The following is a 27831-nucleotide window of genomic DNA, read 5'->3' as shown; positions in this document are numbered from 1 at the left end:
TGTGTGTGTGTGTGTTTGGTGCGAGAGTGTGTATCTGTGCGTGTGTGTGTGTTTTGTGTAGGAGTGTGTACGTGTGTATGTGTGTGTTTGGTGCAAAAGTGTGTACGTGTGTGTGGTTTTGGTGCACGAGTGTGTACGTGTGCATGTTTTTATCTGGGACTAGACACAGTTTTTAGTTTTAAGCACAAATGTGATCAACTTGTCAATAAGACAATATTTTGTTACAAAATCTTGCTAAAATCCAAAAAGATTAGGAAACATGAAGCTGCAGACCTGGGTCAACTGCAGCGTGCTTAGCCGGAGTTTTAAACCACAGAACTACATTAAAACCGGTATAGCTATCCAGAGACGGGGGGAAAAAGGATCAGCTGTTCCAGTTGTAATGCAGTTCTGTAGTCGAGAGGTTTAAAGCTGTGGTTTGAACCCCAGCTAAGCACACTGACATTGACCTGTAGAGTCTGCTGGCTCATAAGGCGCTCATTTCCACCCGTTTCTACAGGCAACGCAGCAGAGCTCCGCCCACTCCCGAGACCAATCATATCCGGTGACCCATCATACTGCAGAAGCCCAGGGATCCCACGTGCACTCTCTGAGAAAAACTGCGCTTTGCTCTAAGTGATGCACGCCCTAATGGCCAGGCTGATTCTGAAAGCATTTGGAAATAAATCCAGTTGACATGTATTCCCCAGTCTCCCTCACACACACACACACACACACACAAAGGCAGTCGCAAAAACACGCGTGCGTGGATACACACGCATGAGTGCACACTACAAAGGCATGAAGGCACTCAAACAAGCAGAAAGACAACTTCAGTCACATGACCACAACAGCAACACACTTTACAGCTACAGTCATCCCCATTCTCAAGCCACGCCCATCGCCCCAGCGACAGGCCACACCCATCACCTGTGTGCAGCAGGCCAGCGAGGGCTTTGATTGACAGCAGTGGCCCCCCAGGGACCGGACAGCTGTGACTCAGGGCACTGTTCCACACGCAGCCACGGTAACAAACTGTCCGTCATCTTTTGCTTCGTGTGCACGCGTTGTATTGGGCAGTTTGACGGGGACTGCCGGGACTGGCTCTGAAGGCTCCAATCGCGGCTGGGTATGTGTGTGTGTGTGTGTGCGTGTGTATGTGTGTGTAATGGAGTGTGTGTGTGTGTGTGTGTGTGAGTGTGCGTGTGTGTGTGTAATGGAGTGTGTGTGTGTGTGTCTGTGCGCGTGTGTAATAGTGTGTGAGTGAGCAGTGTCAGTTGTCTCCGTGTCCTGTGCTGAAAAGTGCCCGTGTGTCAGTCCTCGCCAGCTTGGCGGGCGGCTCCAGTGACTCCTCCCCGAGGCCGGCCGGGTCCGACGGGTCCTGGCACTCATCTTCGCTCTCTTCCTCCTCCTCTTCTTCCTCTTCTGAGACACACACACACAAACACGGGAGAAATGAGCCAATCGAGCAGAGACTGAGGAAGAGGAATCTGGTGTGTATAAAGGGAGGTGCCGGTACCTTTATCAGGATCCAGAGCGCTCAGGCTCCTGCCCAGGCTGGCAAACTGAGGAGGAGGAAGAGGAGGAAGAGGAGTGGGTAGTGAAAGCTTGGCTTCACCAAATATTAACATTTCTATAACATTTTTTATCCTTTTTAAGCCTTTTTTGTTGTGCTCTCATTTCAGGCTTATAGGACAAACACGGATGTGTGGATCAAAGGAATTTTGGTAAATATATTCACAATACTGTCTGTCTGGCAGGTGATTCAATACTGTCTGTCTGGCAGGTGATTCAGTACTGTGTCTGGCAGGTGATTCAGTACTGTCTGTCTGGCAGGTGATTCAATACTGTCTGTCTGGCAGGTGATTCAGTACTGTCTGTCTGGCAGGTGATTCAATACTGTCTGTCTGGCAGGTGATTCAATACTGTCTGTCTGGCAGGTGATTCAGTACTGTCTGTCTCACAGGTGATTCAGTACTGTCTGTCTGGCAGGTGATTCAATATTGTCTGTCTAGCAGGTGATTCAGTACTGTCTGTCTGACAGGTGATTCAGTACTGTCTGTCTGGCAGGTGATTCAATACTGTCTGTCTGGCAGGTGATTCAGTACTGTGTCTGGCAGGTGATTCGATACCGTCTGTCTGGCAGGTGATTCGATACTGTCTGTCTGGCAGGTGATTCAGTACTGTCTGTCTGGCAGGTGATTCCAGACAGGCTCTATATTCAGACAGTTAGGGGGATGCCTGGCGTTGCCGTGGGGACAGTACCTCTCCCATGACGGCGATGGGCGTCTCCCCCTTGGCCTGGGCCACGCGGTGCTCTATCAGGTAGTACATGTACTCATCGTACAGCAGCCGGATCAGGTGGAAGGAGCCAAAGCTCGCGGCGCTGCGCAGGGTCAGGTCTCTGATCACCATGGAGCTGCCGGGAGAGAGAGAGAGAGAGAGAGGGGGCAGGGTCAGGTCTCTGATCATTATGGAGTTGCCAGGAGCTAAGCAGGAACGAGGGAGGAAGGGAAGAAGGGGAAGTGAGAAGAGAGATGGAAAAGCCGGAGAGTGAACTCCGTCGTCTTTTTGACAGAAGGAATGATTACTCCCCCCTCTATCCCCCCCCCCCAGCACCCCGCTCACCTGTAGAAGGACCACTTGAGCAGGAAGAGCTTGGCGGCTTTGGGGAAGGAGGTGCTGGCCTGGTAGGGCTTTAGGACCTGGGAGACCACCCCCTCCAGCCAGGCGGCCCACTGCTCCAGAGAGTTCTGCTGCTGCAGCGTCAGCTTGAAGTCCTGCTCTAACCGCTGCACCACCCGGTCCTCACAGCGGCACACCCACGAGGCCTGCTCCTGAGAGGCCGGGAGAGAGAGAGAGTTCAGCCAATCACAGCGCTTCAGCAAGACAACTCGCACACACCCAGCTCCTCAAAGTACAGAGAGTTTAGCCAATCACAGAGCTTCTAAAGCTTTCAGCAAGTCACCTCTCACACACCCAGCTCCTTAAAGTACACAGAGTTCAGCCAATCACAGAGCTTCTAATGTCAAACACAGAGAAAGGAGAAAGAGTTCACAACCTTTAGAAAGTTCCAGTACAACAGGTCCCTGAGAGAGTGATCATGTGACCAGGCAACATGCTGTGCATATGCAGTATAGGCGCTGCATGACCGACAGATCCGTAAGACCCGCGGATCAGCTACATGGTGTGAGCAGGGAATGGGACAGCCCATCCGGGTGATTTCAGCATCTGTGTATCTGCGCACAGGCCAGCGCAGCAGAGGAGGTGACCCGCGCAGTGGTAGCAGCTGGAGCGCCCCCCCCCACCCCCCGCAGCCCACCTGCACGTTGGCGAAGTCGACGCGGTTGAGGTCGCTCAGCATCTGGCTGATCTGCGCCGTGTTCTGCAGGACGGCGCGCGCCGCCTGGGCCAGGTGGTTGAGCGAGGTGTACCGCCGCAGCGTCTGCGCAAACGCGCTGGCCGAGGTCACCTGCCGGGGGGGAGGAGGAGGGGGGGGGGGGGGGGGGGACAAGCTCACTAACAAATCTACTCTTAACCAGCCTGTCAGGACAAATTCACACCCACAATTCACACTCAGGTGATTTATAACAGAATGGCCTTCATCATGATTCTCAATCATGCTATGTGTTTCACTACCTGTACACTGCCTCCCAAGTGATACATACAGCTAAAGCATGGGTGGGGTCAGGTGTGCAGTCAGGTGTGCGGTCATATGTGTGGTAGTCAAGGGAACGGCCCGGTGTATGAACAGGTATGCCGTCAGGTGCACAGACAGGTACACTGTCTGTGCAGTATCTACAGTCACTATCTGGTCAGGTCCCCGGTCACGTTTCTGGGGCGGTCACGTTTCCGGTCAGGTCCCCGGTCACGTTTCTGGGGCGGTCACGTTTCCGGTCAGGTCCCCGGTCACGTTTCTGGGGCGGTCACGTTTCCGGTCAGGTCCCCGGTCACGTTTCTGGGGCGGTACGCGTTTCCGGTCAGGTCCCCGGTCATGTTTCCGGGGTGGTACGCGTTTCCGGTCAGGTCCCCGGTCATGTTTCTGGGGCGGTACGCGTTTCCGGTCAGGTGCGCGCTCACGCGTGCGGTCAGACCTTGATGCGGACCATCTCCTCGGGAATGTTCATCATGGCGTTGGTGAGCCAGCTCTCCAGGCTCTTGGCGAAGTTGCGGATGGCTTGAGTTAAGGCACCTGTGGGGCAGGCAGTGGAGAGGGACGGTGGGTCATTTCACTGAGCCGTGAGTCTGTGTCCCCTTCACACACACTGGTTATGTGTAATGCTGAGTTACAGTGGCAGGTTGTGTGTAATGTTATAGTATATAGAAGCTGGTTATGTGTAATGTTGTGTAGTGTACACTCACTGGGGATGAGTGAGGGAGGTAGGGTGTGTGTGTAGTGTACACTCACTGGGTATGAGTGAGGGATGTAGGGTGTGTGTAGTGTACACTCACTGGGGATGAGTGAGGGATGTAGGGTGTAGGGTGCGTGTGTAGTGTGCACTCACTGGGGATGAGTGAGGGATGTAGGGTGTAGGGTGCGTGTGTAGTGTGCACTCACCGGGGATGAGTGAAGGATGCAGGATGTAGGGTGTGTGTGTAGTGTGCACTCACTGGGGATGAGTGAAGGATGCAGGATGTAGGGTGTGTGTGTAGTGTGCACTCACTGGGGATGGGGCGCAGCACGTCGGGGATGAGGATCTCCACCAGGCCCTGGTACAGCGTGTTGTCGCAGTCTTTGCTCCAGCACAGCACCGGCTCGTACTTACACAGCAGCACCAGGCACGACTTGGGCAGCCGCTTCTCCGACTCGTCGTGACTGCGGGGGAGACGCGCGACTGTGTTAGACTGTGTCAAACTGCGTCGCTCTGCATCTACTGCGCCAAGCTGGACCAAACTGCATCAACTGCGCCAGCTGCATACTGTGCCAAACTGCATCAAACTGCATCTACTGTCCCAAACTGCATCAACTGCGCCAGACTGCATCAAACTGCGTCTACTGCGCCAGACTGCATCAAACTGCGTCTACTCTGCCAAACTGCATCAAACTGCGTCTACTCTGCCAAACTGCATCAAACTGCGTCTTCTCTGTAAAACTGCATCGACTGCGTATTACCTGAGACCATGCAAACAAGGCTCAGGCTTCTCCCTCCCTGATCAGGATGCTTGAAATCAGGGTTGCCAGACAAATGGAAAAGATCTCAAACCAACATTGTGTGCGAACCGACTGGGTATTTAAGTCAGTGGGAAAAGGCTTAAACATCTGTATGGGAATCAGTTCCAGATTATTCTGGAGTTCCAGGGTACTCCCGGCAGCAGGTGTACAGGTACAGACAGCACAGCAGTGCGGGGGCATCTTTAGCCCCTGGGTTGAGCTACGGACAGTTCCGGAAAGACGCCGCCGCCGCGGCCAGCCCCGGCGGGGTGCAGCGGGGCGGGGACTCACACGCCCAGCGAGTCGGACTCGCCCGATTGGCTCTCGCTGAACCTCCAGAAGGACTTCCACAGCGTCTCCACCAGAGTGAACTGCAGGTTGATCATCACGTCCAGGATGGCCTGGCGGAGGCAGCACAGGGAAGTGACATCACTACACGCGTTTCCACGGAAACAAGCATCGTCAATCAGCCTGCAGAGTTCAAACAGTGGTCCACACGGCAAGACAGTTCAGCAGCCTTTTCAGTTGTAGAGAAGATGCAAAGATTAAAGATTAATGTAGCTAATCATTCAAATGTAAACACGTAGCTAAATATTCAAATATTTTGCCACGCTGACTTCATCAGTAAAATGGTGATACCTGCTTATGCTGATCTCCAGCACTCACCGTCTGAATGAAGCTCAAGTCCCTATGGTAACCGTACCGAAAACAGAGGCTCTGATTGGCCGATTTATCTCCAATCAGCACACGGCGGGGGCGCTTACCTCGCAGTGTTCCCGGTAGAGCACCTGAAAGCCCTTGATGTGCTCCATCGCTATCCCATCAGGCAGTGCTTTGTCCTGGAGGTCGATCTCGGGGAACTCGGGCAGGGTGCGAGAGGCGTCTGCACATTGGGGGGAGGGGGGGGGGGTCGGTTAATGGGCACACCTGAGCTTCATACCGTGCTACACATGCTGCACAGGAAGTGCGTAACAGGCGTGTCATGTTACACATACATGGCTGTGTTAAACGGGGCGGTGTGCAGCACGCGTATTCTGTTACATGTTCAGTATGAAGCAGATGTGTCCTGTTTAACAGGTCATGTATAAGAGATAACGCACGTCCCGGTTACGTGAACCGCACAGCACCTGGAGCGCTGCGTAGACACGCCTCGACTCTCCCTTACCCAAAAACTGCTGGTACTGCTGCACCTGGGCGCTGATGTCCGCGAGCCCCGTCTGCTGCTGCCCCGCCCCCAGGCTCATCCCATTGGTCATCCCCTCCACTTTATGCACAGGCTTTAACCTGCAGGGAGGCAAGGGGGCGGAGTCGGGGGTGGACTGCGTCAGTCAGAGCACAGAAAAAGAGCTAGCAGAGCAGTCAGAGAAACAGACAGACGGACAGACACAGAGACAGACGGGTGTGCAGACCTGTACACAGACTAATAAAGACAGAGAAAGATACATAAAGACTGATACAGAGACACACAAACATCAGATAAAAACACTGGCAGAGAGACAAATGTATAGAGAGAGACAAATACCAGAAAGAAATACATAATGGGAGACAGACTGACAGAGAGACAGACAGACAAACAGAGAGGCTGGTGAAAAGACAGACAGACAGAGAGGCAGGTGGACAGACAGACAGACAGAGAGGCAGGTGGACAGACAGACAGAGAGGCAGGTGGACAGACAGACAGACGAGGCAGGTGGACAGACAGACAGACAGAGAGGCAGGTGGACAGACAGACAGACAGACAGACAAGGCAGGTGGACAGAGAGACAGACAGACAGACAGACGGACAGACAGACGGACAGGACGCACCTCTGTTTGTGAGAGAAAGGCTGCTGCCTCATGGCCAGGTGCTGCTGGTCCTCCATCAGTCTGAGCAGGGAGGAGCTGGCTTTGATCCTCAGGCCGTAGTAGTGGTACTTGGAGTTCCCCCTGCAAGGCCAAACGTCCCGTCAGCACACACAGACGCGGGCGGGAGGAGGCCCCCGTCCCCCGGGCGCGGGCGAGCGCGTACCGCGTGCCGAGCCGGCGCGTCCGCAGGCCCATGAACACGGAGCGGATCAGCTTGCCGAAGGACGCGGCGTTCACGGGCTCCAGCTTCTGCTCCTGGCAGTGCAGCAGGTAGTGGCAGTACAGCGTGGAGCGCGGCAGGCTCACCCCCTCCGCCGTCTCGTAGTTCTCCAGCAGCCACTGCACCTGGGGGGGGGGGGGGGCACAGAGGGGTCACACACCACCCTGCACATACACATATGACCACACACACGCACACACACACACACACACACACACACACACACCACTAAGAGATCAGCTTTATACACACACACACACACACACACATATATACATAAATATGCACATACTGACTGAATCACTGACTCACTCGTACACACACACACACACACACACATAAATGTGCACATACTGACTGAATCACTGACTCACTCGTACACACAGTGACCCCCCCCCCCCTCGGTGTGCGGCACGCTGTACTCACAGTAGCGGGTGACGCGCGGGTGTTGTGCGAGTAGCTCTGGTTGGTGTTGCTGACCCCCAGCATGTACCCCCCCTGGATGACGTAGCTGCCCCCGCTCCCGCCGCTGCCCCCCCCCACCGGGGCCACGGAAGGGGGGGTGCCCCCGCCGCTGGTGCCCGAGGTGCTGCTGGCCACGATCTGCCCCGCCCCCGACAGGAACATGGAGACCGGCGCCCCTCCCGCGCTCACCGACACGGTCTGAGAGGTGACGGGCGTGGTCACCTGGGACGCCGAGGCGGGCGTGGCCTCGTAGTAAGAGCCGGAAGCCGTGTGGGTGTAGAGAGGGCTGTCGGAGTACGTGTAGCTGCCGGAGCGTCTGCACACAGGAGATGAGGGGTGGAGCAGGGATGTAGGAGAGAGAGGGACAGAGGTTAAAATCACATGAAATAATCAATAAGAGTGCCCTCACTTTGTACACTGTCTGTCTGTGTGGGCAGCTAAAGGGTGGGGTTTCCCAACGCTGTAGATGGGCAGGGAAAATAGCAGGGTGGAGCGGGGTGGAGCAGGATATAGCGGGGAGGAGCACGGTGGAGTGGAGAGGGGCAGGCTGGAGCAAGGTGGAGTGGGGTGGAGCGGGTTATAGAGGGGTTGAGCAGGGAGGAGCGGGGAGGAGCAGGGAGGAGTGGGGAGCAGTAGAGAGGAGCAGGGAGGAGTGGGGAGGAGCAGGGAGAAGCAGGGAGGAGCGGGGTGGAGCAGAGAGGAGCAGGGTAGAGTGGGGAGGAGCAGGGTGGAGCAGATTGGGGTGGAGCGGGGAGAGGATCTCACATGGTGCTGGTGGTGTAGTTTGCATCTCCACCCTCCACATACTGCACCTGGCTGGAGTACACATGCTGCACTGGCACCTGCTGCAGCTGCTGCTGCACCTGCGGACAACACACACACACACACCTGCGTTAAAGCTGTACTTTCAAATGCACGCACATGCATGCTCACTCTCACACACACACACACACACACACACACACACCTACATTAAAGCTGTACTTTCAAATGCATGCACGCACACACACACATGCACGCACACCTGCGTCAAAGCTGTGCTTTCAAATGCACGCACATGCATGCTCACTCTCACACACACACACCTGCATTAATGCAGCACTTTCAAACGTGCACACACATGAAAACACACGCTCATATAATCATATCTGCTTGTGCATACACACATTTTCACAAACAAGCACATGCACACAGCCAGATCCACCCACACACACTGCACACTTTTCAATTCAATTTTCCAGGGCTCTTTTTACAGAGACACCGGCACACAGACACTTCACAGGAACATGGGAAAATTCCAGTGGGAAGACATCTGGAGAAGAACCTGGCTTAGAGGAGGAGCATAGCTCCATTAGCCAGCCTCACAGACATGCACACACGTGCACACACGCACACATACATTCACACATAGACGCACACAGACGCACACACACAGACAGGTCTAGTTTCATGGACTCAGACAGAGGAAATCGCAAGCCCACCTTGCACAAAATAGGTTAACGTAGCTTACTTGCAGGAAATGACAAAACCACACACACAATGGGTTGAGGTAGTTATGTAAAAGGAAATCACAAAACCACACACATAAGCACTCAGTGGGTGAGCTTAGTCAGGAGAAATGATAGACATCACTCGGATGGACATACAGTAAGTGAAACACTTTGCCGGGAAATATATGAATATAGCGTTATAAAATTGTATCATGGTCACCAAATATCACACCTGAACTGAAGCAAGTTTCGCAATTATCCATCCTGCCTGCACGTACAAACAGACTGTCATCACGTTTCCTGAATTTAGTTACTCGTGTTGAAGTACCTCTTCATTGTTGCTCAAAAAAACGAATTATTTTAGCAGATATTAGTTCATACTGTATCTTCGTCTAGGAGACACAGAAGTATGAAGCATTGTTTCTTTTTAAGACATAAACATAATTAAGCTGGTGCTAACTCATCATTTTAGCTAGCATTAGTTCTCCAGGTTAGCTGATGTAAGCTCATCATGTTAGCTGATGCCAATACATCCCTGTCCCCTCAGTGGCCTCAACCAACCAACCCCCCCCGATAGAACACTACCTGGGGGAGAGCACCTGCACTGTCACTGTAGGCTGAAGGGTGTCTGATTTCCAGCAAAGAGAAAAGCAAGTCAAGGAAGGACGGAGGCATCAGGAAAGGAGAAAGAGGACAAGAAAATGGACAGAAAGGGAGAGAGAAAGAGAAAAAGAGAAAGACACAATTGGGTAGAGGGAAGGAGTGAAGGAAAGACGGGGGGGGGGGTTATATATTTTGCACTACACTGAACGGTAATATGGGCTCAAACCTGGCAGCAGGGCTGCACTGAATGTGAAAAACGCTGAAATCCAGAGAGCTGCGGACGCTGTAGAAACACAGCGGACGCACAGAGGAGCGTCATAACCGCACACAGGACTGAGGCTAATAACGTCACACGGTCCCCGGACACGCCCTCACAAGGGACCTCGCTTTTATAGAACACCTAAAAATAGGCTTAAGCGGCTCTCCTCACGGTACGAAGCCGCAGGAGCCCAAGGTTCGAGCCCAGAACACAGCCTCCTCAGCCAGCTGTGACCCTCGCTAACACACACCGTCTGCACACACCAAGGCAAACCTGACTCAGATCAGCACTGCAGCACCGTGCGACAGCTCAGACACAGCCAACCAACTCCCTCCACCAATCAGAAACTCCCGTCTGGAATACTGGATCAGAGCAACCAATTCTTAAAATAAATCAAGTCATCGTTTTCAGGGCAGCAACCAAACACAGACGTCAGACACGGAAAGCAGAGACAGATCATGAGCGAGTGCAGGCTCAGTGACCACATCCTAGAGGCAGACACACACACACACACACAATCACATGCAAACGGGCAAACACACACACATGCACACACGCACACAAATACACATGCAAACGGGCAAACACACACACATGCACACACGCACACAATCACACATACACACACAATCACATGCATGCACGCACACAAATACACATACAAACGGGTAAACACACACACATGCACACACACACAGGCACATGTACACACACACACACACAAAAACAGACATGCACGCACATGTACACACACACACCAGATCTCATGCCAAGCAAAAGGAAATTATGTTAGACAAGAGAAATGTAGACATTCTCTAATTGGATATAATTTCCTTTTCATGACAGATAATAATACACTAAAAGTGCTGCTTGGGGGGAAACAGCAGTCTTGCTTACAGAACAGTATCTCAGCCAATCACAGCTAGAGGGACACAGAGTAACCAGCACTGACCAATAAATAATAAAGAACATCAATCATTAAACAGACAGATGAAATAACCAGTTCTGTATAACTACTTGGCCATTTCTATATTGCCTATACTATGACTGCTGCATGTATTATAATGACAAAGTTTTAATCTCTGTACATGTTCATCTGTTGGTGTGTGTGTGCGTTTATGCGCGTGCATGTGCATATGAGTGCGCGTGTGTGTACATATGCATGTGTGTGCATGCGTGGGTGTGTGCGTGTGTGTGTGTGCATGCGTGGGTGTGTGCGTGTGTGCATATGTGTGCACGCGTGGGTGTGTGTGTGTGTGCGTGCGTGCGTGTGTGTGTGTGTGCATGTGTGTGTGCGTGTGCATGCATGTGCGTGTGTGTGTGTGCATGTGTGTGCATGCGTGGGTGTGTGTGTGCGCGTGTGTGTGTGCATGTGTGTGCATGAGTGGGTGTGTGCGTGCATGTGTGTGCATGCGTGGGTGTGTGTGTGTGTGTGTGTGTGTGTGTGTGTGTGTGTGCATGCGTGGGTGTGTGTGTGTGTGTGTGTGCATGCGTGGGTGTGTGTGTGCGTGTGTGTGTGTGTGTGTGTGTGTGCATGCGTGGGTGTGTGTGTGGGTGTGTGTGTGCACGTCTCACCTCCTGGCTGAGATGAACGGGCTGCAGGTTGGTGACGGTCAGTGGGGGGGCGCTCTGTGCGGTCTTGGCTGCCTGGGACACCGCCTGCACCACAGACCTCTGGGAGACAGTGGGGGGGGGGGGGGGGGGGGGGAGACAGCAGAGACACTCAGGGGGACGGCCAGCGCTAATCTGCGCGCGCAGCATCCCGTTAGCCCACCGCCCCAGCGCACTGACCCGGGACACCACGGGAGTGTCGCGTGCCACGCGGCCAGCTGGTAAACATTAACCCAAAAGTGTCCACAGGGCCCCGGCGCGGGAGTCCAACGCTACTCTACTGTGAGCGACGCTCTTCATAGCACTACAGTCCCACTGGGCTTCACTGCTGGCTCTTAATCCATTCCTCTAGCAGCACTGTGCTCCGCAAGGACACGCACTACATTCATCCCCACTTTAACAAGTGGACACTTCAGAATGCAGCATTCCTGCTCTCTTCTCCTTTGCCGCGCTCTCTCTCTCTCTCTCTCTCTCTCTCGAGGAAGCGCTCATGGGCACACTCGTTTCGGGGGCGCACGATCGCCTCTCCCCACGTCTCGGGCGCAGCGTTCGCCCGTCCGCGAGCGCTCGGAGAGGCAGCGAGCCGCCAGCGGGAATTAGGAATCTGCAGGACAGACTGGGCCTGAAGCCCGGCTGTGAAACAGCATCGGCACAACGCCCTGCAGGCTCACACACACGCCTGACTGAACCAAGCTGGCCAGAGGCACGGCAACGGACATAAGAGAGACTGAGAAAATCCACTTTTTCTCAGTGCCGACAGACGCTCGGCCCTGAGATCAGACAGACGCTCGGCCCTGAGATCAGACAGACCCCTGAGATCAGACAGACGCTCGGCCCTGAGATCAGACAGACCCCTGAGATCAGACAGACGCTCGGCCCTGAGATCAGACAGACCCCTGAGATCAGACAGACGCTCGGCCCTGAGATCAGACAGACGCTCGGCCCTGAGATCAGACAGACCCCTGAGATCAGACAGACGCTCGGCCCTGAGATCAGACAGACCCCTGAGATCAGACAGATGGCCCTGAGATCAGACAGACGCTCGGCCCTGAGATCAGACAGACCCCTGAGATCAGACAGACGCTCGGCCCTGAGATCAGACAGACCCCTGAGATCAGACAGATGGCCCTGAGATCAGACAGACGCTCGGCCCTGAGATCAGACAGACCCCTGAGATCAGACAGACGCGTGGCCCTGAGATCAGACAGACCCCTGAGATCAGACAGACGCTCGGCCCTGAGATCAGACAGACGCTCGGCCCTGAGATCAGACAGATGCTCAGCCCTGAGATCAGACAGACGCTCGGCCCTGAGATCAGACAGACGCTCGGCCCTGAGATCAGACAGACCCCTGAGATCAGACAGACGCTCGGCCCTGAGATCAGACAGACCCCTGAGATCAGACAGACGCTTGGCCCCGAGATCAGACAGACCCCTGAGATCAGACAGACGCGTGGCCCTGAGATCAGACAGACGCTCGGCCCTGAGATCAGACAGACGCTCAGCCCTGAGATCAGACAGACGCTCGGCCCTGAGATCAGACAGACCCCTGAGATCAGTCAGATGCTCAGCCCTGAGATCAGACAGACCCCTGAGATCAGACAGACGCTCTTTCCCTTCCGGCCAAGCGGGCTGGGACACGGGCTGCACCGCTCCCGGGTTCGACAGTTACATCGCATGAGGAGGAGTCGGGGCTACCCATCACCTCCAATTCGGCAAGCCAAAAAATCATAATATGAGGTGCCTGCATCGAGCGTAACAATAGAAACTGATTATTGCTTTTCTGGTGCGATGCATTGGGGCAGGACTGACAGGAAAACCACTAGGGCAGTCAGTACATGGACATTCTCTTAATTTCCTTCAATACTGAGGTGACTTTGTCTGATTGGCTGCTTGTGGTTCTTCATCAACGTGTTTTCAAATCAATGCAATCAGCAATCATGCATCGACATCCGGTGATTTTTTTTTCTTGGCAGTGCTGTGTTACTGCACATTCCTGATTATTCCTTATTATTATTACGATTATCTATGGAATGTATGTGTGCTAAAACATAAATTAATACACTTTAAACTTTAAAAGGCTGCTAATATAAGTACGTACATTTTATCCATTCCACATTCCGGTAAGAAATAACGTTCTCAGCACAAAACGATCGGCTGTGAACCAACTGACCAACCAAGATGTGATTTTAAAACTTGGTACAACCAGTTGAGCACAGGCTAGGGGTGTGTATGGTGTTCGATTATGCATATGGGGCATTTCACTGCTCACTAACAGAGAACCATGAAACATGCTGTTAATACTTCAGCTAGGTGTGGCACCAAAATGTATTTTGCCAAACACCCTGGTCTGTGCTGTATGCAGAGACTGAGGTTTGACTTTCCTTTTTTTTCATCCTGAATACTCGTCGAAATGTGAAAGTAACCCCCATTCACCTCTTAGTCACTCATCCACGCTGAGGAACCAGGCATTTGACAACCGGAGCTGCGCCACAGGGCTCAGAAAGCTCTATGGAGTCAGGTCCAGAAAAGCTGCTTCCTGGACGGTCAGATTAGTGGTGGGTGGGTCTGAGAGAGCCAGTAGCCTGATTTTACTGTAGCAGACAGTGAAGAGTGTGCTGGACAGAGGCATGGTTTGGGAGAGCATGGGGGGCGGGGGGGGGGCTTACCTGCTGGGCCGTCTGAACCTGCTGCACTACCTGAGTGGGGACCCCCGTCTGAACCCCTGCCGGGGGGGGGCTGGAGTCCGACACAGAGTCATTGGAGTGCAGGGAACCCTCTGGAGGGAGAGAGAGGGGGCGAGAGAGAGAGAGAAAAAGGGAGGGAGGGAAAGAGATGGGGGGGAGGGAAGGAGGGAGGGAGGGAGGGGGAGAGAGAGAGAGGGAGGGAAGGATGGAGGGAGAAAGAGAGAGAGAGAGGGAGGGAGGGCGAGAGAGACAAAGACAGAGGGGGGAGGGAAGGAGGGAGGGAAACAGAGAGAGAGAAAGAGAGATGGACAAGAGTTAAAAAAGCAGGGATGGGACCATGAGAGAGAGAGAGAGAGAGAGAGAGAGAGAGAGAGAATTTGATTAAATGTGGAAGGTGCTAGAAGAAAAAGGCATTGTACTCTCCCCAAAATGGGAGATTTCCCCCCATGAGTCTGAGCAGCTGTCACACACCGCTGCAGCTCTCGGGAGAGAAGAGAGAGAGGGGAACATGTGAGACAGCGAGAGACGCAAAGAACAAATCAAGAGCTTTTGTCACTTATAAACCGCGGCTGATTAATGCAGATGTCTTTTGTCTTAAGATGTGTAATTTCCCATTTTCTTCTGGACTCACGTGACATGTATTTTCTGAGAATGCTTTGGCAAACACAAGTACACTTCTCGATCCAGTTAAACCAATTCACAGGAACTCAGTACAGCGGCACTAACCAGAAGGTCATGCAGAGAGAGAATCAGGCAGAATTACGCCATTTCTGTTCAGAAATATCAAGCCTAACACTAACGAGCACGCACCTTCCCCACAAAGCCAGCATCATCAGGTCAGCAAGCCATTGGCAGCGCAAATGTATGTAATCTATGGCAGCGCTGTGCATACACTCCACTGCAGTCAAAACTCCTGCGTCTGTTTTGCAGACCATATCAAGCCTGGTGGCGTTCACGGCGTCCTCACAGGCAAATCTGCCGGAAGGCCAGCGCAGCCAGAGCGAGCGGCACAAACCACACCGCGCGAGCCCACGCGGGACTCGGGTACGAGGACGGCAAGAGAGACCAGAGACAGAGCGAGCCGTACTCACGATATTCACCCTCCGCGGAGTAAAACCAGCTGCTGTAGTACATTATTTTCACGACAGCCAGTACGCATTCACTGAAGGAGAAATACCGTGGACGTCGGTCAGAGAGAGAGAGAGAGGGAGAGAGGTGGAACTCAGACACTCCACCACTCTTTCATCCCTCCATCGCTCTCTTTCTTATAGCAGACAGGCCAACGGTAGCCTTGGACAGCTAAGCTCAGTGGATGGGAGAAAAAATCCCCCCATCCGATAAACACGGGTATCACAAGAGCAAAACACAGCTTTCGTACTGCGGACGGACAGGAATCTCATAACTGCACACCTCATCAGGAGAAATGTTTCTGGAAGCACAAACGCAGGCAGCAGGACCAGAAGCAGTAACGCAGTATTTAATTAAATATATTCTGCAGTGGATTAATTTTTAAAAAAATCATAACTGGAGCTACTTGGGAAAAAAGTTAAAGGCCTGACTCCCACCTGTCGTGACCCCCCCCCCCCCCCCCCAGAAATGTGACACCAGCGTTAACTGATACCAGCAGTATCTCTCCACTTCCTGCTCAGGAGGTTTTTTCCATTTAATTTAGAGGCATGACCACCTCACCCTTTACTATGACTAACAGCAACGACGACGATTAAAAAAACGAAAATTAAAAAAAAAAAAAAAAAACACTGATCAGCATAGATGTCCTCTCTAAGCTCCGCCCACCGTGGTTTAGTGATGAAGCAAACACGCGCTGTGCGACCGTCCGTGCTAGCGCTGAAAACAAGAGGCCGGGGCGAAACCCTGTCTGATGCTAAGCGGCGTGTCCTTTAGGAGACATAAACACACGACGCCCGTGTCCTTAGACGAGAACAAAGGCAGACGATCGTAATCCGCGCAAGCGAAGGACGCCGCCAGACCCGCCGGCGGTAATTCAGCGCCAAAGGCAGAAATATCCGCTGAAATCTTTCCAGCCTATTTGCCACTGTCCCTGCTCAGCATCTCGGGTTTCATCGTTAGCATGCGCGCGTGCACGCCTGTGTGTGTGCGTGTGTCCACTATTTAAATGCTGATGCATATACAAATTACACCAGGGCAGCCCAACCCTGCTCCTGGAGATCTACTGTCCTGTAGGTTTCCACTCTAGCCCTAACAAAGCACACCTCGTTCAACAGCGAGAGTTGGAATGAAAACCTGTAGAACAGTTAGCTCTCCAGGAACGCGATTGGGCAGCCCTGGCATGCACAGTGATAAGCCAAACTAAACGTCTCACATGTAGATTCCTGAATCTATTCCCAACACATTCAGCGACCACACGTTGAGCACCAGCACACAAAGAAGGCATGCAGTTTCATGAATGCATGAAAAAAGAACAGCACTAATGCAAATAAAATAACATTTTAACATCAAAATGAGGGCAGTGTTCAGGCAGAACCTGTCACAGCCCATACTTGCTCCATCTTCAGCAGTGACCTTCATTCCTGGTCCTGGCAGGCCACAGGGTCTGCTGGTTTTTGTAGTTATTTGGCACTTAATTAACTGATGCATCCCATTACACAGTTAACTTACCTCACCGGGTTTCTTGGGTCTGAACCCGTTGCCGATATTAAGTCGAGAACAAAAAGCAGCAGAACCTTGCGTCCCACCAGGAATGAAGATCGCCGCTCTGCAGCCTGCTCTCTAACAAGAGCCGACGCCTGTCTCAGGTCAAAGGGGAAATCTGACCTGCCATTTTCTCTATGAAAAAGCAATGCTCGCACTTATCTGGAAGGGAAAAGTTCAGGCGAAGGTTAACGGACTCCAGACGTGTGGAAGTGGCTTCCGTAGCCAGTGGCTCTTACCTGTGACCGTGACCACTATGTACTGGGGCGTGCTCTGGCCGTTGCTGGGCTGCGCGGCCACGCTCTGGATCTCCGCGGTGACGTACTGGGTGGGAGGGGGCTGCGTGGGCGTGGCCAATACCCCCGCGTTCTTCTGCGCTTGCTGGGGAGGGGCTGAGGCAGGGGGCGTGGTTGACGTGGGAGGGGGGGTGGCGGCGGCGGCGTTGGTCTGCAGCTCCACAAGGAACTGCGGAGGGGCGGAAGGCGGAGCAGGGGGCGGGGCAGGGTGCTGCCCGGGCGCCATGGTCACGCTGCCCCCTTGTGGCTGTGAGGGTTGCTGCAGATCCTCCACGTAGCCTGAAGTCGCCATCACCGCGGCCGAGACGCTGCGCTGCCGAGACCAGGACAGGGGTATTACACACAGACCACACCACTCCCACACCGGCTTCCACACAGCCGAGACCAGGACAGGGGTATTACACACAGACCACACCACTCCCACACCGGCCTCCACACAGCCCAGACCAGGACAGGGGTATTACACACAGACCACACCACTCCCACACCGGCCTCCACACAGCCCAGACCAGGACAGGGGTATTACACACAGACCACACCACCCCCACACCGCCTTCCACACAGCCCAGACCAGGACAGGGGTATTACACACAGACCACACCACTCCCACACCGCCTTCCACACAGCCCAGACCAGGACAGGGGTATTACACACAGACCACACCACTCCCACACCGGCCTCCACACAGCCGAGACCAGGACAGGGGTATTACACACAGACCACACCACTCCCACACCGCCTTCCACACAGCCCAGACCAGGACAGGGGTATTACACACAGACCACACCACTCCCACACCGCCTTCCACACAGCCCAGACCAGGACAGGGGTATTACACACAGACCACACCACTCCCACACCGGCTTCCACACAGCCGAGACCAGGACAGGGGTATTACACACAGACCACACCCACACCGGCTTCCACACAGCCCAGACCAGGACAGGGGTATTACACACAGACCACCCCACTCCCACACCGCCTTCCACACAGCCCAGACCAGGACAGGGGTATTACACACAGACCACACCACTCCCACACCGCCTTCCACACAGCCGAGACCAGGACAGGGGTATTACACACAGACCACACCACTCCCACACCGCCTTCCACACAGCCGAGACCAGGACAGGGGTATTACACACAGACCACCCCACTCCCACACCGGCCTCCACACAGCCCAGACCAGGACAGGGGTATTACACACAGACCACACCACCCCCACACCGCCTTCCACACAGCCGAGACCAGGACAGGGGTATTACACACAGACCACACCACTCACACACCGCCTTCCACACAGCCGAGACCAGGACAGGGGTATTACACACAGACCACACCACTCCCACACTGCCTTCCACACAGCCCAGACCAGGACAGGGGTATTACACACAGACCACACCACTCCCACACCGGCCTCCACACAGCCGAGACCAGGACAGGGGTATTACACACAGACCACACCACTCCCACACCGGCTTCCACACAGCCCAGACCAGGACAGGGGTATTACACACAGACCACACCACCCCCACACCGCCTTCCACACAGCCGAGACCAGGACAGGGGTATTACACACAGACCACACCACTCCCACACCGGCTTCCACACAGCCGAGACCAGGACAGGGGTATTACACACAGACCACACCACTCCCACACCGGCTTCCACACAGCCCAGACCAGGACAGGGGTATTACACACAGACCACACCACCCCCACACCGCCTTCCACACAGCCCAGACCAGGACAGGGGTATTACACACAGACCACACCACTCCCACACCGGCTTCCACACAGCCCAGACCAGGACAGGGGTATTACACACAGACCACACCACCCCCACACCGCCTTCCACACAGCCGAGACCAGGACAGGGGTATTACACACAGACCACACCACTCCCACACCGGCCTCCACACAGCCGAGACCAGGACAGGGGTATTACACACAGACCACACCACTCCCACACCGGCCTCCACACAGCCCAGACCAGGACAGGGGTATTACACACAGACCACACCACTCCCACACCGGCTTCCACACAGCCCAGACCAGGACAGGGGTATTACACACAGACCACACCACTCCCACACCGGCTTCCACACAGCCCAGACCAGGACAGGGGTATTACACACAGACCACACCACTCCCACACCGCCTTCCACACAGCCGAGACCAGGACAGGGGTATTACACACAGACCACACCACTCCCACACCGGCCTCCACACAGCCGAGACCAGGACAGGGGTATTACACACAGACCACACCACTCCCACACCGGCTTCCACACAGCCCAGACCAGGACAGGGGTATTACACACAGACCACACCACTCCCACACCGGCTTCCACACAGCCGAGACCAGGACAGGGGTATTACACACAGACCACACCACTCCCACACCGGCCTCCACACAGCCGAGACCAGGACAGGGGTATTACACACAGACCACACCACTCCCACACCGCCTTCCACACAGCCCAGACCAGGACAGGGGTATTACACACAGACCACCCCACTCCCACACCGGCTTCCACACAGCCCAGACCAGGACAGGGGTATTACACACAGACCACACCACTCCCACACCGGCCTCCACACAGCCGAGACCAGGACAGGGGTATTACACACAGACCACACCACTCCCACACCGCCTTCCACACAGACCACACCACTCCCACACCGGCCTCCACACAGCCCAGACCAGGACAGGGGTATTACACACAGACCACACCACTCCCACACCGGCTTCCACACAGCCCAGACCAGGACAGGGGTATTACACACAGACCACACCACTCCCACACCGGCCTCCACACAGCCGAGACCAGGACAGGGGTATTACACACAGACCACACCACTCCCACACCGGCCTCCACACAGCCGAGACCAGGACAGGGGTATTACACACAGACCACACCACTCCCACACCGGCCTCCACACAGCCGAGACCAGGACAGGGGTATTACACACAGACCACACCACTCCCACACCGGCTTCCACACAGCCCAGACCAGGACAGGGGTATTACACACAGACCACACCACTCCCACACCGCCTTCCACACAGCCGAGACCAGGACAGGGGTATTACACACAGACCACACCACTCCCACACCGGCCTCCACACAGCCCAGACCAGGACAGGGGTATTACACACAGACCACACCACTCACACACCGGCCTCCACACAGCCCAGACCAGGACAGGGGTATTACACACAGACCACACCACTCCCACACCGGCCTCCACACAGCCGAGACCAGGACAGGGGTATTACACACAGACCACACCCACACCGGCTTCCACACAGCCCAGACCAGGACAGGGGTATTACACACAGACCACCCCACTCCCACACCGGCCTCCACACAGCCGAGACCAGGACAGGGGTATTACACACAGACCACACCACTCCCACACCGGCCTCCACACAGCCGAGACCAGGACAGAGGTATTACACACAGACCACACCACTCCCACACCGCCTTCCACACAGCCCAGACCAGGACAGGGGTATTACACACAGACCACACCACTCCCACACCGCCTTCCACACAGCCGAGACCAGGACAGGGGTATTACACACAGACCACACCACTCCCACACCGCCTTCCACACAGCTCGACCCCTGGGAAAAGCAGGTTTTTTGGTATCTTTATTCAAAATCTGCATCAATGTTATATAACTTGCTTTCAATCACCAGTAGTGGCTGTTACATGAGCAGTAGAATGTTCTGTAAACATTCTAATCACATATCTGTGACCTTGCACTTGCACAGGACAGGACCACTGGTGCAGGTGCTAAATCACAAGCTTCATGAACCCCACAGGACTTACTGGGAAATTTTTTCAGGGAGGCTAGTTTTGATGGACTTCAGTTTCAAACGTGTTCAGATTTTTCACTCAAACAATTGTTACTCAATTGAATGTTGTCCAAACGGAAAACGAGCAGGTCACAAACATAAAGGGAAAAGCAGAAGGAGGGGCGCGGGCTGTAGAGCACTGTCCACATGCTCACAACAACGCTAGCGGTTCAAATCTGCCCGCGCGACCTTCGTCGCATGTCTCTCCCTGCCTCCCTGTTCGGTCCTGTCCAATAAAACTGAAAAAAAGCCCTAAAATATATATATATATTTAAAAAAAAGAAAAGTAGAAGGAAAGGATTTTGTTCTGGTGGTTGGCAGCTGTGGTCAGATGTAGCTACACGAGGAAGGCAGCAGGGAGGACCAGTGGACTCAGCAGAAACAGAGGGTAAAGAAGAAGTGAGAGAGAGCGGTGAGGGGAAAGAGGAACTGGTCATTCATGTTCATTCATGGACTTTTGGAGCCAGTAAACAGCTTTTCACTCTCGATCGACCCCCCACAGACAGCAAAGGCATGCTTTAATCCTTTGAAGAGTAGGTTTTTAAAAAAAAAAATTTTTTTTTTCAAAATTCTAAGTCAGTGTTCCAGAACTGCATTGTTTTAAATTACTAGTACTATCAGTTGTTACATCAGCATTATAATGTTAAGTGTTAAAGTGCAGGTCTATGTCACTATGTTCAGTGTTAAAGTTCAGGCATAAGCCACTCTGTTCAATGTTACAGTGCCAGCCGGTATAAATCACTGTGTTCAATGTTCACTTTGATTTTCCAGTTTCAAGAATTCACATCATTATTACCTCCAAAAGAAATCACTTTCCACAACACAGAGATTGTGCCGTATTTTGTTTTGTTGTTACAGAGAGGCTAATATTGAGCATTTCCGTAGCCACCAGTGGCACCGCATGGACGGTGAGAGTAAAACTCGGACTTATTGGGTCCCGCTGTGTTTAATTTGTTCTGCTCCCGCTGCAGACGTATCCGGGACTGATTTCTGGTCCTGAGCCGTACGTTGAAAAGCCACGGCTGTAATGTGATCGGAGGCATTTACTGCAACCTGACACTCACAGCCACGGTCACAGCAACAACAAAAAAAAAACCACCGACGGCAGCGAGGAAAAGGATCAAGAGGCCGCTCTCTGAAACCTGGCCCTCACGCCAGATTTGTGCGGAAGGGGACTTGCGTGGCAGACAGACTCCTGGTCGGCACCGATCGCTCGAATCGCCCTTCTTCGCTTAAACCGAAGATCCCCGGACCTGAGGGCCGTTCTGTTTTCGGTCTCTTGCATGTTTAATGCGTCGTTCTCCACTCACGAGCCCGGTCGATGCCACATCACTTACCCAGAGCGACTTACAATGAGAGAGAACCTGAGTGCACCCACATTACAGTAATGGTAATGGGCGAGGAACGGCTGACTTAGGCGGGACCTTACGATCCACATGTCTGCTCTTAGATATCAAACTTTAAGACCTCCGGGAGATCACGGTTCCCCCGTACGACTCACAATATTGTGCTGACGCTAATGCGAATGCTAGCATTGTTCACCATCGCGTATCAAGCATTTAGCGCAACGCTTTTACCCAGAGCGACTCGCGCGGGCGACATTTCTTACACGCGGTAGAGTCACACAGCCGAGTATTTTTCACTGAAGCCGCTCAGGTTAGGCAGCTTGCTCAAGGGCACAATGGCAGCCCTGCAGCTGGGAACCCAACCCACAGCCCGGCTAAGCCCAGCTCCTGAGCCAAGGACAATGCTGAACAATCACCTCTCCTAATTTTGCTCTCGCTTCTGTTTTCCCTCCCTCGCTGCCCCCTTCACTCATTCCCCCTCTGGCCCTGAAGCCGGGGGAGCTCGTGTGAGGGCCAGTCTCAGCCCAAAAGCTGTTTCTTTCACTCCGCTCAACAGTTCGGCCATATGATTCAGTATTAAGTTGGCAACTTACTGCTTTCCTTATTAAGGAATAATATCGACTTTTGGCTGGACCACAACAGCGGGGCCAGCCCTACAAACGCGAATGTCTGTGACTGAGTGACTGAGTGACTGAGCGATGAAGTTACACCATTGGTCGGCCGAGTTATGAAGTTACACCATTGGTCGGCCGCATCACGTGTGATAGGTCCAGCCATATACTAGGTTTTAACCTGGTCTTGTTTCAAATGCAGTGTGCAGTTATGAAGCAGAAATAACAGCCAACATCCATTTTCGATAAAAGAAATGACTAGCGTGCCAGTTCAATGACGTCCTAACCCCCCCTCCGCCCTCAAAAAAAAAAGAAGGAAAAATCATATAGTAGGTCAACAACAACACCACGCAACTGTCTGTACTTACTTACTTTTGAGTGCATTATAAGCACAAGCTTCATTTTGCTCAGTGCGTACCTCCTTTCAATTAGGTTCGGCCTTTTTAATAATCTGTCCGGATATTGCATCCAGTGGGAAGATTGGCTTTTAACAGCAGTGTGTTTGCCACTGTTAAAACATGACTACTGGGACATGAGCCTATGCAATTAATAAGTGGCTCCCTGGAATTTCATCCATCATCACGAAGATGTCACCCCCGCCCCCCACCAACCGACAGAGCAACGGTCCCCAAACCGCAAACAGCTACTGTGTTAGACTGCCATACTGTAATGCCATATCTATAAATAACATATTCTCAAAAGCATGCAAACCTTCACACACATCTTACAGAAGCATGCGATGTCCCCCCCTTGAATCATTTCCGTTACACACACATATACACACACACTGCATTCCTCACGAGAGACAATGACACTAGAATGGCAGGTCCTTGCACTTCTCTAAAGAATCCGAAGACTGGCAGAAGGTGAGAATTTGAGATGGGGAAAACGACGGCACTGAGATGCCACAAGTTTTACCAAAAAAAGAAGTAAAGGGGAGACACTTTAAGGAGAAATGGGGACAAATCTGTAGTCAAACAGTGCTACCACACCACATTAGCAACACCGTTAGCCTACGTTACGGTTCAGCATTCAACAGACGCTCTCATCCAGAGCAACTTCCAAAGCTTTTTACCATTCATACAGTCGGATATTTCAGTGAAACAAATCAGGTTAGGCACCTTCGCTGGTGCAACAGCTGAGTCCCAGCTGGGAATCAAACCCGCAACAGTCACAACCTCAGTTCCCTATCCACCACACTACACAGCTGCACCCAACGCAGGATTCACATCAATCAAAACGAAGCTGAATTCAGTACCCGGTGACACTGAGGGCTGCACTGCTGAATAAATGTAATGTAATGTAATGCACTGCTGAAGATGGACAGATAGCCTACCTTTGACACCTGTAGCTACAAGACTGCAGCCGTGACATCACTTTTGACTCAATCCGCATCATTGTGCTCACACAAGCCCCATAATGGTTTGTTTTTTTGTTTTTTTTGACCGGCACAGGGCCACTTTATAAGCTGTATATGTGTTTGTCTGTCCCGAGGGTGTGTGGCAAGAAGAGAGAAGAAACATACAGAGATAGGAGCAGGACTTTATTCTTCACTGAAAGCCTATTCAAACACATCCTGTTTGCCATTCTACAATCTGATAATGAAATATTGAATATCTAACTTTATTTCACATAGAGAGCTGCAAAAGAGCTAGCTGTATAGCCTATTACACACTGTTGTATTTATTATATTTTTAAATATGAAAGCAAAAAGGTCAGAAAAGGCATGCTTATTATCCACCTAAAAATGGGCACCAAACAATTTATGTGGACACAGGTGCAAGAATCTACCAACTGAACAATGCACTCCCAATCACATGACTTCACACCTGGATTAAAAACAGAGGGTGCTCAAGGTCAGATAAGTTTCTGCGCACTCACATTCAAATGCACAACAGCTATTTAACTACTGCACAACACAATAGTGCTTATTCCCTACAGTTCTTAAAATATGAAGTAAAAATGAACGTTTTCGTATGCGCTATTGATGTTTTATTTGACAACAGAGATTAAAGCACTTGTGGAATGCAGACATTATCAGTTTTAAAAAGGCATTGTTAATTGCTTATGTCTTAAATGTCTCTACAGGAATAATTATCTGAGAATTATATATAGGCTATACATATATAACTGAAAACACAGGCTGCCTTGGATCTGTCCCCAAAATTAGGACAAAACAGGTGGGAGTTCCCTACCGTCATTTATTATCTATCTAAGGGCAGAAACTAAGGGAAAGATTTGCACCAATGATGTGAGAATTGCATCTGCTTTACTATCAGCAAATAACTCAATGCAGACCTTGACTTGTGTTTACAATTTACCAAACAGGCCTAAATCTTCTCGATTAATTCGGCATGAAGTGGGAAATGTATATGCACAAAAGCTATATGAACATCTGGGAGAGGATGGTCAATGCGCAACCATGCGTTTTTAAAAGTGCGTACGCCACACATTACTAATTCAGCTTTGATTTAGCGCTTTCAATAGATTACTAATCAGTAATGCTTTCGTAACGCTTATGTACGCTGGAATTCACAAAAATCGCGCATCTTTTTCATAGAACGAGCAGTGCGTTAGCTACTTGCCAGCGCAAATAATTACTCTTCAGAAAGCCTCTGTCTGAGTTTTAAGTCGTTTTTCACAAGGATAAGTTCAATGTCAGTGTCTGGTTTCAAGCGCACAGCCGACACCGTCCATAACCAATATAAAAACACGACCACTCAAGAGCAGTCAATTCTCATCAATGCTGCATGTGCTGCATACATGGGGAGATCTTTACACTACAGTATGCAGGTTGGCTGGCATTACACCCTTACCGAGAGCTCCCAGGATGAACGATGAAACGCACAATGAGGGTAAATCAATTTCAGGCCGGACCAGTAACAAATAGTGATGATGGTGCTTGTTATATGCCTGGTCTGTGCTGTGTAAAGATTTTGCACAAACGCATTCCCACTTAAATATGTTCTATTTTTTAATGTTTTTGAAAGTCTAAGCCAGTGATTAATCAACCCTGGGGGCCTGTTAAATCAAATATATAAATACATCGATTCGTTTAGTCTTGACAACAACGAGAGCAGTTAGGTGGAATGAGGTTTGATCAGTCTTCAGCAGTGCTTTTTAATCATCTTTTTTTTCTTCAAAAGATTCGTAAAAGCAAGACAGATGGTATAGTCAACACTGACACGCCATGTTGTAACAATTACTAATCAGCTAAAAATTCAGTATAATTTTAAAACAAGAATCCTACTTCGTTAGTAGGATTTTTAAAGTCGTATCCATATTTGAAAAGTGAAAGCTCGTAACATTAACTATATTGTTACACTTCATGCTACCTGTGAAAACATTACAGATAGCGATAGCAACGACCAGAAACAAAACTTTGACCTCGTTTCTACAACATTATAAGCTTCGCGTATATCCAGTCCACTTTATTTTTCAGTGGGGTTTCTCTGCCTCGCGGTCATTGGTATATTCCACTGAGGATATTTTTCCAGTTGGGTGCACGCGGCGTCGATCACACCCCTCCTACCCGAACCAGCACGCCCTCTCTCCGCGCCTCACTCCCTTCCGTGGCAAGCAGCCGCGGCAGATGATCTGCCAAACATATGGTTAACTCGACTTTCACTGCTTCGGACAAAAAAACTTTTAAAAGACGTCCTTAAAAAAACTTTATATTGTGGTGTTTATTTTAACATGCATGTTTAGACATATCCAAACTAAAAGAGTCAAAATTCAAAATGAGCATAAACTGAAAAAGCGCTTCTGTTGTCAAAATTCACTCTTTGGCAAACACATTACAGATGGCATAGCTACACATCTTCGTTTCCCTTTCTGTAATGGAGACCGTTCGCACTCATATGCAATATGTTTCGAGGCTATACGACAAAACTAGAACTTAAAAGTATTAACGTTACTCTCACATAAAACACCCGCCATTTTGAACCCCAATCACGGATTTGACATCGCCATAACAACCGCTTGCAACTGAAAACAGCAAGGCATACTACACTTGCACCTCCGCCTCGCTCTTGCGTGCTTGGCTACAGTAGCTAGCGAGCTAGGCAGTAATATGGGGCTACAGAAACAACAAGCGAAAAACAACCGCAATCTTCACCACATCTTTTCAAATTCCAAATATTACACGATATATTAGTAAAGTTATTTTGTCACCTCCAATTTCCCGTGGTTTCCCTCTGTAATTTGAGAGTTTATATTTTTTAAGATTCAGGTTGTTGTTGTTGATTCTCGTTGCTTGGTTCTTGTCGCCAGGACTACCGTGGCTATGGCGCTTCGTCCTCACCGGGGCAACTGTTGCTACCCTCCCGCTTTCTTCCCTCCCTCTCCTTTGCTATGATTGGCTCAAATGGGCAAACAACCATCAACTTGTCTTTCTGCCATTGGAGCACATGACTGTCAATAGGCCGTGATTTCATACCATTTGTGCGCGACTTCTGTCGATCATCAACAGTAATTGCGCAACTGAAACACACCCCTTATCTCCGTAGTAATTGGTTGATAAAGCGTCAGTAAACGAGGCTTTCTATTTGACAGAAAAATTATATCTTAGTATTTTACCATGGTAAAAATGTTTTTGTTCTTTGTGCCTGAGTCTGCATACACACAATATGAATGATCTTGAAATGACATTAGTAGAAAAATTGTTACAGATGACACATGATTTTAGCAAACAGTTTGTAATGCAATCCAAGATGATTCTAAACACATTCCA

The 27831-nt window shown here is 51.6% G+C and overlaps 1 protein-coding gene across 2 annotated transcripts; it reads right to left on the bottom strand.

Moving 5' to 3' along the window:
* Positions 1-55: 55 nt before the first annotated feature.
* Positions 56-27402, bottom strand: rfx1b (regulatory factor X, 1b (influences HLA class II expression)). 2 transcript variants are annotated; one of them, XM_035406998.1, is made up of 18 exons: positions 27273-27402; positions 17220-17589; positions 14293-14402; positions 11589-11687; positions 8427-8524; positions 7623-7977; positions 7140-7321; positions 6938-7057; positions 6297-6415; positions 5896-6014; positions 5423-5532; positions 4644-4795; positions 4074-4171; positions 3302-3451; positions 2608-2816; positions 2245-2398; positions 1499-1544; positions 56-1404 (listed from the first exon to the last, which is right to left on the bottom strand). In XM_035406998.1, exons 2-18 carry the CDS (start codon positions 17566-17568, stop codon positions 1253-1255), a joined length of 2622 nt encoding a protein of 873 aa, XP_035262889.1. In that variant the 5' UTR covers positions 17569-17589; positions 27273-27402; the 3' UTR covers positions 56-1252. The 2 variants fall into 2 exon arrangements, with proteins under 2 accessions (XP_035262889.1, XP_035262890.1); XM_035406999.1 differs by having other exon boundaries at positions 17220-17584; positions 27273-27371.
* Between the last annotated feature and the right edge of the window lie 429 nt (positions 27403-27831).

Source organism: Anguilla anguilla, chromosome 2, assembly GCF_013347855.1.
Source record: "Anguilla anguilla isolate fAngAng1 chromosome 2, fAngAng1.pri, whole genome shotgun sequence".
NCBI classification, from domain to species: Eukaryota; Metazoa; Chordata; class Actinopteri; order Anguilliformes; family Anguillidae; genus Anguilla; species Anguilla anguilla.
Note: the sequence above shows the minus strand (reverse complement) of the source record. Positions and strands in the feature narration are given on the sequence as shown.

Coding starts and splice junctions, on each gene's coding strand:
- rfx1b (XM_035406998.1), bottom strand. CDS start 17,568: ATGGCGACTTCAGGCTACGTGGAGGATCTGCAGCAACCCTCACAGCCA. Junction 7,058..7,139: donor ACGCGCCGGCTCGGCACGCG/GTACGCGCTCGC, acceptor TTGGCCTTGCAG/GGGGAACTCCAAGTACCACT. Junction 6,015..6,296: donor GCAGTACCAGCAGTTTTTGG/GTAAGGGAGAGT, acceptor CCCAATGTGCAG/ACGCCTCTCGCACCCTGCCC.